The sequence below is a fragment of the Physeter macrocephalus genome, chromosome 10, assembly GCF_002837175.3.
Source record: "Physeter macrocephalus isolate SW-GA chromosome 10, ASM283717v5, whole genome shotgun sequence".
Classification (NCBI taxonomy): domain Eukaryota; kingdom Metazoa; phylum Chordata; class Mammalia; order Artiodactyla; family Physeteridae; genus Physeter; species Physeter macrocephalus.
Genome location: NC_041223.1, coordinates 44,746,012 through 44,758,472, shown reverse-complemented (window position 1 = coordinate 44,758,472; position 12,461 = coordinate 44,746,012). Strand labels below are relative to the sequence as shown.

At 37.0% G+C, this 12,461-nt stretch overlaps 1 protein-coding gene across 1 annotated transcript in view; it reads left to right on the top strand.

Moving 5' to 3' along the window:
- The first annotated feature begins 3,654 nt into the window (after positions 1–3,654).
- RFX6 (regulatory factor X6) overlaps positions 3,655–12,461 on the top strand; it is a 56,356-nt gene continuing 47,549 nt past the window's right edge. Inside the window, exons 1-4 of the mRNA XM_007116474.1 lie at positions 3,655–3,877; positions 4,147–4,303; positions 7,035–7,158; positions 8,858–8,919. Coding sequence (XP_007116536.1) covers positions 3,655–3,877; positions 4,147–4,303; positions 7,035–7,158; positions 8,858–8,919 — 566 coding nt within the window. The remainder of the gene's footprint in view (positions 3,878–4,146; positions 4,304–7,034; positions 7,159–8,857; positions 8,920–12,461) is intronic.

Here is a 12,461-nt window from a genome sequence, read left to right as displayed (position 1 = left end):
TCTTTTGCATGTGGATATCCAGTTGTTTCAGCAGCATTTGTTGAAAAGGCTATTCTTTTTTCATTGAATGGTCTTAGCATCTTTGCAAAATCAGTATTTGCTTCATGTATTTGGGGGGTCTGTTGTTAGGTTCACAACTGATCTTACTTTTATTTGAATGTAGCAACAACATGAAATTTTTTACCTGAAGGCAAAATAAGTAGTTTATATATTTAAAAAGTAATCTTGGTGAACATAAAAAATATTAGGTGAGGTATGAACTTTCACAGAAGAAAGTTTCATAATATATGGTCACTGTAGATCATACTACACTCAGAAAGAGTCTAGACAAGGAGGAAGATGTTTCTCAGAATCATTCTGCAATGAAAGAAAAAATTTTCTCTTTTTTGCCTATGAGCACTGAAAGGGATCTAAAGTTTCAGAATAAAAATATTAGGTACCTTTTATTGAATGCTTACTGTTCCAGGCACTGTATTAGGGTTTTAAAATAATGTTTTATTTAATTCTTACATCAGCGCTATAATGTGGTGTCTTATGTCAGCAGAACATGAGTCAAGCAGTCATCTACAAATGTGATTTTTAAGAAAGTGTTTCTAGGAGAAACAGGTAAAGGAGTAGGGATGGCAGGACAGAGAAGGGGAAGTAGCCAAACAAGGATGGGATTCCAGGAATTATCCAGCAGAGAATGCTTCAGCCTGATCCCACAGAGGAGCTCTGGATTGTAAACTGCGACTCAGATTTATCTACCATGAGGTTAATGAGCTGGACTTTTATTCTCCTTAATCATCAGTCATTGGCTAAGGGCTATCCAGGGGATGTATAAACACTGAGGTGCTTGCTCGCTCTGCCTATGGGCAGTGGTGGTCCAGGAGCCAAGGGCAGCTCCTCCAAAGAGTCGTCTCAGGTGCTTTCAGGTGGTGTTCGTGGTGGAGCTGGTTACTGGAAACAAAAGGAAGTTGAAGCTGGAGAAAGGGTGGTTTGAAAATGTGAGGGGGATCCAAGAGGATCTGGGCAAGCACCCATGAGTCTGCTACAGATAACGTACTATTTTTTCCAATTTAGAGAGAAAGAAACAGAAAGGTTAAGTGCGCAGAGTCACAAAGAGAATGAATACTAATGTATCGGACTCCAAATTCGTTTCCCCTTTAATGTGGTCCCTCCAGTCAGGAAGATAATGTCATTTGGAAACTTCCAAGAATCTCCTTTTTTGTGTATCGTTGTGTTATTTTCTTCAAACAGAATAAACTTTTTTAGATATTCTTTTTTGGGGATCTGTCAAATTGCATGCAGAATTTTGTATGTGAGTGTATGTGTGTGCTTTTTTTCTTCTGGGGAGAGAATCTATGGCTTACACAAATTTCTTAATGGGAACATAAAAAACAAAATGTTTAGAATCACTATTTTAAAAGATCATTCTCTATATTTACCTATTTTCCTGCCTAGGTTTTTATGACTTGCTTATCACTATTATGTCTCTAAAACATTGTTCTCATGAGGTCAAATTATAATTATCACAGATGGCAATTTAGGATGATAGAAGTTTTTTTTCCCCTGCTCACAACACCACTTTTACTGCATCACATAAGTTTGAGAGGGATTGGCATTAACTCTTTTTTAAACATTTGGTATAGCTCAGCATTGCAGCCATCTTGTCCTAGGCTTTTATATGTTGGAAGTGTTTTTATTACTAGTTCAGTTTCTTTACTTATTGTTAAGTCTTTCAGATTTCTATTTCTGACCAGTAGTACAAAGAACTTACATGTTATTTTGTTAGGCAGAGAGTTTACTTAAAATTAAGGCAAAAAGTTCATTTAGAGCCTTAAATGGTTTGTGTTTTCACTGATCAATTCTGGATAAGTGCCAGATATTCACTTAGTGTCTGTATGACTTACACACACACACACACACACACACACACACACACACACACACACACATACACATACACACAATCAACCTGGATATCAAGCGCTATTAAAAAAATTTTTTTTAATCCCAGTAATTTTCCTGAATGTTTCTCTTCTGATTATGTGATATAAGTGGGCAGAGTCTTGTTGTGTACAGTTAACCACTACAACCTCCTTTACAAAATGAGTCTGAGGGTGTCTCTGTAAAGAAGGAAGATTCTAAAGTTTAGTATTGTAGAGCTAAGCCCCATGGACTGAGAAAACTCTGAGGCTTTGGGGGTGGGGGGACTGGGTAGAGGAGATTGATTTGCAAGGTTGTGGGGAGAGGTGGTGGTATAGCCTCAGAACTTTGGGTGCCTGGATGGGTGGATGGCCCCAGCCTGGACCCAGCTTCTGGAGGTATAGCTAAGGAGAAAACCTTTGACAGAGATGTGGTGCCTTTCCCATAAGTGGTGCTAAAAAAAAATGGGTAAGGGTCAAATACACTCATAATCTTGGCCACCTAGGCAAGTTAATGCTCTTAGATTGTATTACTCCTCCCCAAAACCCACCCTTCAGCCATCTATCACCTTGGGTTATATTTTGATGTAATATAGTTTAATATTAAATTAAACTTCATGGGTGATTTATCTTTCTAACGCTCCAAATGAGGGTGACAGGTTGCAGGTTGTGGTGAGGCGATGTGAACCAAAGCAGGATTCTTGATCTTTCTGGAGAGCACTAAGCATATAGATAGCAAGCACAGGGCATTATCTGTCAAAAGAACAGAAGATGAAAGGAATGAAGGATTATGTGGCAGTCAGGCAACAGAGACCCCAAGTCTACTGACTTCTCCTTCTTAAAGAGAGAACAAGATATTTTCCACCACATGACTTTCTTGCCATTTTGGATTGGAAATGAAATATGGCGATTTCTTTTCATTTTTCATTTCAGCAAACGTCCATTGCACTACTACTAGGTATAAGAGGTGAGGAATCATCAGAGACACGGTTAAATTACAAAACATGTAGGGAGTGAATGCATCTTTTCCTCCAAGCTCAGGGCCAGATCCTGGAGGGCAGAGAGGCCCTGCATTCTGCGCCCAAGAGCAGGGCCCTCTGGACACTCGTGGGATGGGATGGCGTCTGTCCCAAGTCACTGAGAAGGGCCCTCACCACCCCCTAGGATTACTCCAGGAATAAATCAACCGAGGACATGTTGTGCAAAGACTGAGCGGTGCTCTGGGGTCCTCCTCTCCTGGCCTGGGCCTGCAGAGTCAAGGCTGTCCGCGGAAGCATCCTTGTTGTCTCCTTTAGAGTAGAGATGGGGACAGTCGCTTTTCCGCCGAAGATGACAGTGGAGCTTTCTTGGTTCTTTCTGGGAGCTTTGGGTGTGGAAAGAGTGCTCGGTCCCAGGGCAAGATGAGAGAAAAGGAGGAAAGAGGGGAAAGGAGATGTGGGGAATGGGACTCCATTGCTCAGGCTCGACGAGCGCAGGTGAGGAAGTGAGTTCCAAGCTGATCATCTGCCAGGATGGCAGACAGGTGGAGAGAAGCAGTCCCGCCTCGGCCCACCCAGTTCCCAGGGCGGTCCGAGCTGTACCTGTGCGCGGCCTTCCTTCTCCGCGACGCCCGGGGGCTCCCGAGCCGCAGCCTGCGTCCCCGCCCCAGCGGCCCCAGGTCCCCCGCCCCGCCCCGCCCCGCCCCGGCCTCGGGGCTCCGCTGGGAGCCGGTCGAGCGGCGGGTGCCCGAGTCTCCGTGGCCAGGAGGATGGCCAAGGTCCCGGAGCTGGAAGACGCCTTCCTGCAGGTGCAGGCTTCTCCCCAGGTTTCCCCCGAAGTCCAGGAGGAGTGTTGTGTGCAGCTCCTGAGCAAGGGTTTGCTCGTTTTCCCCGAAGAAAGGGTGTACCTGGCGGCTGAAGCGCAGCCCGGGGGTGCGCTGGGCAGCGGGGAGAAAGGGGACGACCCGGAGCTGCCGGTGGGAGTTAAAGCCGGTGAGTGCTCTGCCCCCCTCCCGGGACGTGATTGGGACGCGGATGTATTTTTTACAGGGCATCCGATAATAAAAAGAAACATACCGGAAACGCGCATATATTTCCCCTAAGAAAATGATTGTTAAATAGAAATTAAGTCGAAAGGATTTTGCATAGCTCTCCTCTGAACGTCCCATAGGCCACCCTGTTTGACGCCAAAATACATTTAGAGGCTAATTAATTGATTTTATATTCTGATTTTCTTTATCATCTTTTCAACTTGCAATCAGAAATGCATTTAAGCAATGGTAACTTTTCCTCTGAAGAAGAGGTTGCGGACAATCAAGACAGCACAACCAAAGCAACCGATCCACACCTCTCTCAGAAGAAAACCATCACGCAGATTATGAAGGATAAAAAGAAGCAGACTCAGCTCACCCTGCAGTGGTAAGACTCGCCCAAGGATACCCTTAAGCACCTGTTGAATTTTTAAAGTCAGTATATTCAGATTCTTTGCTTTTCTCAATTTGCTTCTCCCTCAGACTTTCTTGGAGAAGTTTAAAAGACCGATTAGAAATTCATGCAAAAATTGTTTCACTGAGTATTTGGTATAGAGACATACTCTGGTACTGGTGAAAAATGATCTGTAATACAAATAAAAACCATCACTCTGTTCATTATTGACTAAAACTATAATTTCTTCGAATGTAAGCAATAATGAATTTTTTATTATTTGCTTAACATGCAATCAATTCAGTCCTTATATATTTGTTATTTTTATGTTTATAAAACATGATTCTTAAAAACAACTTAAAAGGAGGAAGGATCTTAACGGTGCCTTTATCCGTAGAGGGCAAATTCAAAATTGTGTATTGGCCATAAGATGAAATGTGTTTGAACTAGAAGACATAGAAAAATCAGTTAAGATGATGCTATTAACTTAAATAAATGTTCAACTACCTTTCACATATGATTTATTACAGTGAAATATCACTAATTGGATTTTGTGGAAAATCTTTTAAAACCAAGAGTTTATCAGTAGGCTCTCTACATATACAGAACATTTTATAATATTCTAAAAGGAAGAGAAATTTAAAGTAAAAACATAATATTAAACTTGCCTATGTAGTGTGAAGAAGTAGAACTATAAATTTCCTCCCAAATTCCAAACAAGACGTAAAAAAGTAAAAATGTCTATTTGCTGATAAGTTACATTATCTGTTTATATGTAAAGTGTGATCTAAATCTTAGAAAAATACAATAGAAAAAACAGTACCTTATAAAAACTAGCACATCTTATTTTAACACTGAATTACAATTTGCATGTAGTAAATTTTTGTAATTATATCCTTAACTCTTTCAAATATTTTAAATGTAAACTAAATATCTTTCTAAAATTGTGGTTTAACTGTTGAAGTTGATATCACATTTACTGGTTAAGAATATACTAGAGCAGTAAATAGTTGAGCTAATTATCTGAAATATTTAGGACACAACTATTTTCTTTAGGATAATTGGAGCTAAAAGGTTTTGGCTTCAGATACGTTATGAAGGTCTTTTGAATGATCACTTGCATTATTCAGTTCAACTTGAATGAATGGAAGCAAACTTGGGTTTCTATTTTATAAATATAAATGCATTACAATTAAAGAAAAAAGTCATACCCAAAATTAACATTATACTTATGTCTAGGATTTTTCAGTATTTTGAAGACAAAAATAATGCCTACACCATCAAAATAGCCAGGTGAAAAAGTGGGCATTATATGTGTGTCATTAAAATATAGTTTTAAATAGTTGAATATTTCTCAGTAATTTTCATATTTTTTGAAACTATAAAATGTTGTCATTTTGTTTGAATTCTCCATACTCTCTCTTAAAAAAGTGTTACATAATTTTAAAAAAATAGCCTAGGTGAGTTATTTACCTTCTGATAATTTTTTCCTTAAGGTTATAGATTATAGCAGGGATGTTAAACAGTAGAATTGAAAATTAAAGTGAAAAATCTGCCTAACTTCAATTTTCACTGTCAACTAGGTGTTTGGTTCTATGTATGCAAATTTTATTGGGTTTTGATTCATTTTTTTCCTTTGTCATAGAAAAATGGATGTCTGATGCTTTACCTGCTTAGGAAACACGTCTTGTAGCTTTTATCTCATGCACCTTGGGAACGTGTTAAATCAGAGATCTAAAGAGTTTAGAAGAGTTTCACTCAATTTTAATCTGAATGCATATTCTATATTGCATTGCTCTTGTATAGTAGTAATTATGATTTTACTATACATAAAAAGAGTATAAGTAAATTTTAGCCAATATCATCTACTGAAAGGTTAGAAAAATTGAGAGTAGAATCTACAAGTTCTGATTTCCTGATTGCTGTTCAGATATTTATAACACTTAAATATATGTTATTACATTTATATATATTGTGTGTAATTGCAATTGCAGGCATCCAAATTAAATGGAATTACTTCTAAATTTTCAAAGTTTATATAATTATGTTTATAATATGGAGCTGAATTTATATGTCATGTTTGGAGGCATCTATAGAGAATAACAGTATGTTTCGAGTGTACAGGATCTTTTAGGTAATTGTAAGTACTGATTACAGTAAAAAGTGTAGAGATAGAAATAGATCGGTACCATTTCGAACTTAAGTGAAGTTAATTTACTCTTATGTATTTTGCAAATAAATGTATCACCATGCTTCCCTAACTGTTCAGTGTTTGGAACTAGTTTGTGAATGAAAGTAAGAGATTATAGACATTTGCCAACCTGAAGCCTGGCAGCCCTTTAGTGTTGAGAATGTTACTTTTAAAAACCATCACCTTCAATTTCACTATTCATATTTGATTATCACAGAGCAAGCCGTGTTGAACAGGGAAGACTTACACAGAAGTAAGACCTATTCTTTGGGATGTGGACCAGGCAGGAGTAGTTTTGTCTTAGCCATGGTATTTTAACTGCACTAGCAGGTGTTCATTGGGGTTCTTGCTCTTCTAACTTTAATCCTTGTGATCATATTTTTAATATTATCCAGAATAAAAGAAGTCTACTCATGTCTGCTCAAGAACTCATTTGTATAAAGTCTGTATTCAAAAGGAGCATTAAATCAACGTGAGAGGGGAAAGGAAAGAAGAAATAAAAGGTTTGACCTAATTCTTTGCCCTTTTTCTTAGGCTTGAAGAGAATTACATTGTATGTGAAGGAGTTTGCTTACCACGGTGCATCCTTTATGCACACTATTTAGATTTCTGCCGGAAAGAGAAACTGGAGCCAGCCTGCGCAGCCACCTTTGGAAAGGTAAATAACACATATTGGCTATACTACCTTACAACTGAAGTCATGTCAGGCAGACAGTATGGAAACAAACTTATCTGTTCAAATTTTCTTATAGAATATTAAGAAATCTGTTTTGTAAATGAAATCTCTTGGCTGTATTTGGAACTATTATATGTTTAACCTAGATTTTACCTACTATTTGTTTTACCTTGAATTACTATATGCTTTGAATATTAGAACCCTGGCTATTAGAAGATTTAATGTGACCTTAAAGGAAGCTCTATTTGAGCAATAATATTTCCTTTCAAAGATGGATACACTAAAGAGTATGGTATGGCCTGTATTGAGAAGCAGAATTAAGTGGAGGTAACAAGTATCTTGTTAATGTAATTGGTGACTGTGTTTATTCTATTTCATAAATAGTTCTCCTAATTCTCCATTTGCTCTAAGTATATTTACACTCCAAACTCCAAGATGTCATGATGGGATTGGTTAAATTTCTCTCATTTAAAAACATTCCTTTTTACCCAACCTGTGTGGTTAGGATGGGAATCTATATAGCTGACATTACTGTTCTTACATATGTTGATCTCATTTTAAGAATCAGGAAACAATATCAATCTCTTGGGAAAGCCTTGTTCTTTGAGATTTTTGTCTTGCTCTATTATCTAAGAACCAAGGATATCCCAGAAAAATTGTAAGAAGCTTAGATCTCAAATATTGCATCTCTTATAAACTGAAATCCAAATTCTAACCTGTAGAGGGACTCGTTGTCTAGAAAATAATGATTACTATGGTCTGGCTTCCCAGGTTTTTTTAACTAAAATAATTTATTAATTTATTTTGAAAACCTATTGTTTACAGGAGACAGTGTGATAAGGGCATGGTAATCCAGTGATTTAGGTGCTAGCCTAGACTCTAATTTGTTGCGAGACCTGAAAAGCACTAAACTTCCTCAAAACTCAGTTCACTCATTCTGTAAAATGAGGAGGCTGCATAAGACAACTTCTAATATCCATTTTAGCTTCAATATTTTATTAGTGCCCCTTATGGCAGTCATTCTTAACTGTTTGGGGAGCCATAAAACACCTTGAGAATCTGATAAAAACTACAGAACCAGTCCCCAAGAAATTAACACATATTAATACACAGAGTTTGCCATGGAGCCTTTAGAAGATCATGTATGGATCTCCTAAGATTCAGGTTAAAAACCCTGTTTTATGTAGAAGAGATTTTTGTTCTTTAATCAAATGCTAACTTTTAGCCAATTTAGAGAAAGGAAGTAGAAAAGAAAAAGTTTCAATCACGGCTTTGAAGATCTGGTAAGGCAAAGAAAATTTCCATGTCCTTTCAGGGTTGGAGATAGATACTTAATTGTGGGTAAATCTCTGCAAAGAATTACTATAAAGAAACCCAAATCTTCCCACAAAGCACATACATGAAGTAATAATTGCTTTGGCAGTAACATCAAGCAAGAGCAGATATTGGTATGATCTGCTTTGGACATTGAGAAAAGGGCAGTAGAACAATGTCATCAAAAAAGCACCTCCCTCCCTTTGCTGACGTGTCATTATGTATCAATATGTGTATGATATTATTTTTTCCAGACTAAATATTTACTCAAAGTTCAACATTTGCTTTCTAGAATTAATTGAATATGAGAGGCTTGCAACAGAACCACGCACTTTCTAAAAACTAAAGTAATTGACTTTCTTTTTAGACAATTCGTCAAAAATTTCCCCTCTTAACGACTCGGCGGCTTGGAACAAGAGGCCATTCAAAGTAAGACACATGGATGAGCACATTTCAGATCTGTACATATGATGCATTGTATATGAGGACTAATGCAATGAGAAACAAGTATTGTCTTTATCAGTGACTAGAACTAGGTATTCTCTTCTTGATAAAGCAGACTTTTACCAACTCTAAGACCTAAAAAGAAAAATAAGTGGATTTTAGAATAATGTTTAAAAAGCAAAACTTAAACAGAAAAATCATAATATATTATTTTTTCTGATGAAATAATCTAAATTAATCATTTTTATAATCTTAAAGCCACGACTGAAGGTACCAGTGTCATGAAAGGGAAATACTTATGGCTACGTAAGTGACCAAATGGAATCCACAACACTTCCAAAGAGCAAGGCCAAAGCCAGGGGTTGAACATGTTCCAGGGTTCTTCTTCTGGTTTTCTTTCCCAGATAATAATTTCTTTATATTTCCCTCTTTTCCCTTCAAGACAAATGACATGCCCATATGACTCAATGGAAATATAAATATAAAATAAGCAGTCATGAATTCTCTCTCTTGATAACTTTAGCTTTACTTATCTCTTGTGGCAACCTCTGTAGAACTCCCAGTTACAGGTTCATGTTCATCCATTATTTCTTCTGTCCACCGTGTTTTTAGTTGTTCCTTTCCTCTGTCTACAAACATATCCAGATCTCTTCTGTGTTGATAAAATAAAATCGTCTCAAACCTGCTATACTCTTTGTTATTGCTGTCTTATTTTTCTTCTCTGCTATTTCTTGAGAGTAGCTATCTGCTCACTTGCCTTAGCACTGATCACATGCCTCTGTCCTGTCCATTTCTTTACCTGGGCAAAAACTCAATGGCTCATTTTTACTGTTACTGATATTCCTAGGCACCTGTCTAGCATTTGAACCTGCTGATAATGTCTTCTTAAAACAAATAAACACATAAAACTTCCCCTACAGCTTCTCTGTTGCAACACTACCAAGTCCTCTTCCCTCTTTTGCCACTTATTTTCTAGTTTGTCCAGTGTCTCCTTCGGCTCTAACATCCAGTTCAGCATTGTCCAAAGAAATATAATGTGACCACATATTTAAATCAAAAATTTCTAGTAGCCACATTAAAAAAGTAAGATGGAACAGATGAAACTGGTTTTACTATGTTTTATTTACTCCAACATATCCAAAACATGATCGTTTAACCATATAATAAAAATTAAAATCATTAGTGAGATATTTTACATTCTTTCTTTCCTACCAAGTGTTTGAGATCCCGTGTGTATTTTATACCTACAGCACATCACAATTCAGACTAGTCACATTTCAGATGCTTAATACCCACACGTAACTTGTGGCTATTCTATTGGCTAGCTCAGTCTTTGGGCTCAGTCACTTGCCAAAAGAATAGATCCTATTTTATTATGAATTCTCTTGAATCTCTCCATTTTCACTTTCAAAAACTGGCCTTGACTCTGTCTTTTTAGTCCGTTCAATACCATTCTTCCAAACTGACCTTCTGAAGTTCAGATTCAATCATTTCTCTGTCATTCTCAGACATTTTCACCTGCTCATGACAAACTTTTCTCACCTTGACATTCAAGGTCCATTATGATTTAGTCCCAAACCATTTTCTTACCTTATCATCTGCTTCTCACTTTTCAGCATGCAGCCTATGCTGTCACCAATTTATTGCCCAGTCCCCTTTGCTTCCCTCTCAACCACCACCGTTTTGTTCATGCTGTCTTCCTCCATGAAAAATGCCCTTTCCCCTAGAGGTGTGTTGAAATCCTATCCATTTAAAAGAATGTCTCCTGAACTTCCTCTTCTTTTGAATCTTTTCTTAGCCTCTTGATGCTTTGTAGGCTTTTCTTTGCACCCTCGTAGCAGTTTTTGATACCTACCCTAATGCGAAATTAACTTAGCTCCTCCCCTCAAAAGGTGGTATTTTGAGGACAGAGACTTTGTCTCACCCATTTTCATACTATTTCTGTGGTCTGCTACATAACAGATTATCAATTTATATCTATTTAATTGATTCCTATTAATGTTAATAGTATTGTGGCCTGAGAAATGAAATGCCAGATTGAAAAAGACAAAATTGGCTCATTCCTTCTAACCAAGTCAGCTTTTTCTCAAAGTCAAATCAGTTTAACTGCCTAATTTCTACTGAATTGATTCCTACTGACTTGTGTAGGTAGAGAAAAGATTAGATAGTGTTTGAGATAGATAGATAGTGGAAAAAGAGGCAAAGCAATGCAGAGAAATCCTCTTCACAGGATCTACAAGAGGACAGGCAGGCAGGCTGCAGAGAAAGTCAATTAATCCTGGAAGGAGCCTTTAGGATTAGGGATGAATCATTAACCTTGTCCATTGTGACACAATGAGGCTCCAGTGTGTAGGTTTATTTTGTAACAATATGTAGTGACTTCAGGCAATTTGTTTGATATCTGAGAACAGATGCCCAAGAGCATAGCATTAACAATTTGAATTTTTTCCTACTTACCTGATGTGCCATTTGCTTTTTATAACTTGCATATTATATTTTTGGTATTTTCATATCATGGGGAAAATTTTTTTCTATATGTAAACTAAGTATTTTGAAAGATATGGCAAGAAGTAGAGTTTGTGTATTTTGTCATTGCTAATATTCTGATGTAATTATTCTTAGCGAGATACTTTTCCTGACTTTATTTATTTCCAAGAAATACCCTTAGATTTTTTTATCATGGAAGATAATATATCAAAAGGCAGAGTTGCCTAGTGGTTAGGAGCATGAGGTTTAAAATTGGACAAATCTGAGCTTTAATCCCATATTCCCATATACAACTAAATGAGCTGTTCAGCTTTTCATCAATAAATTGGATATGCCATTATCTACAGGTTTGGTGTGAGAATTAAATGAAAAAGTATAGGAATGAATGGAGACATGAATATGCTTTCAACCTCACTATCCTTAATAGTAATGAAATTATTAATAATAATAATATAAAATTAATAATATGATATTCACAATGCATCCAAAAATCAGCAATGCAATTAAAAGTTATTATTTACTGAGCAGCACACACACACACACACACACACACACACACATGCACACAGACACACACACTCTCTAATCCTCACAATGACAATACAAGATTGGAATTACTGTGTTTTACAAAGAAGGAAACTGCAGTTCAAAGATCACTGACTTGCTCAAGGCCACACAGATACTATAAAATAACAATGTTGTCATTTAGATAAAGGTTTATCTGGCTCTAAAGTTTGTGCTTTGTCCACTGATAAAGCTTCTTCTTTCCTATATTAGTCATATCAACAAAATATTGTTTAATTGAACTTTTGAGTTTTTGAGGTATAAATTTTATTTCTTTTTTCTTTTTTTTTTAACATCTTTATTAGAGTGTAATTGCTTTACAATGGTGTGTCAGTTTCTGCTTTATAACAAAGTGAATCAGTTATACATATACATATGTCCCCATATCTCCTCCCTCTTGTGTCTCCTTCCCTCCCACCCTCCCTATCCCACCCCTCCAGGTGGTCACAAAGCACCTAGCTGATCTCCCTGTGCTA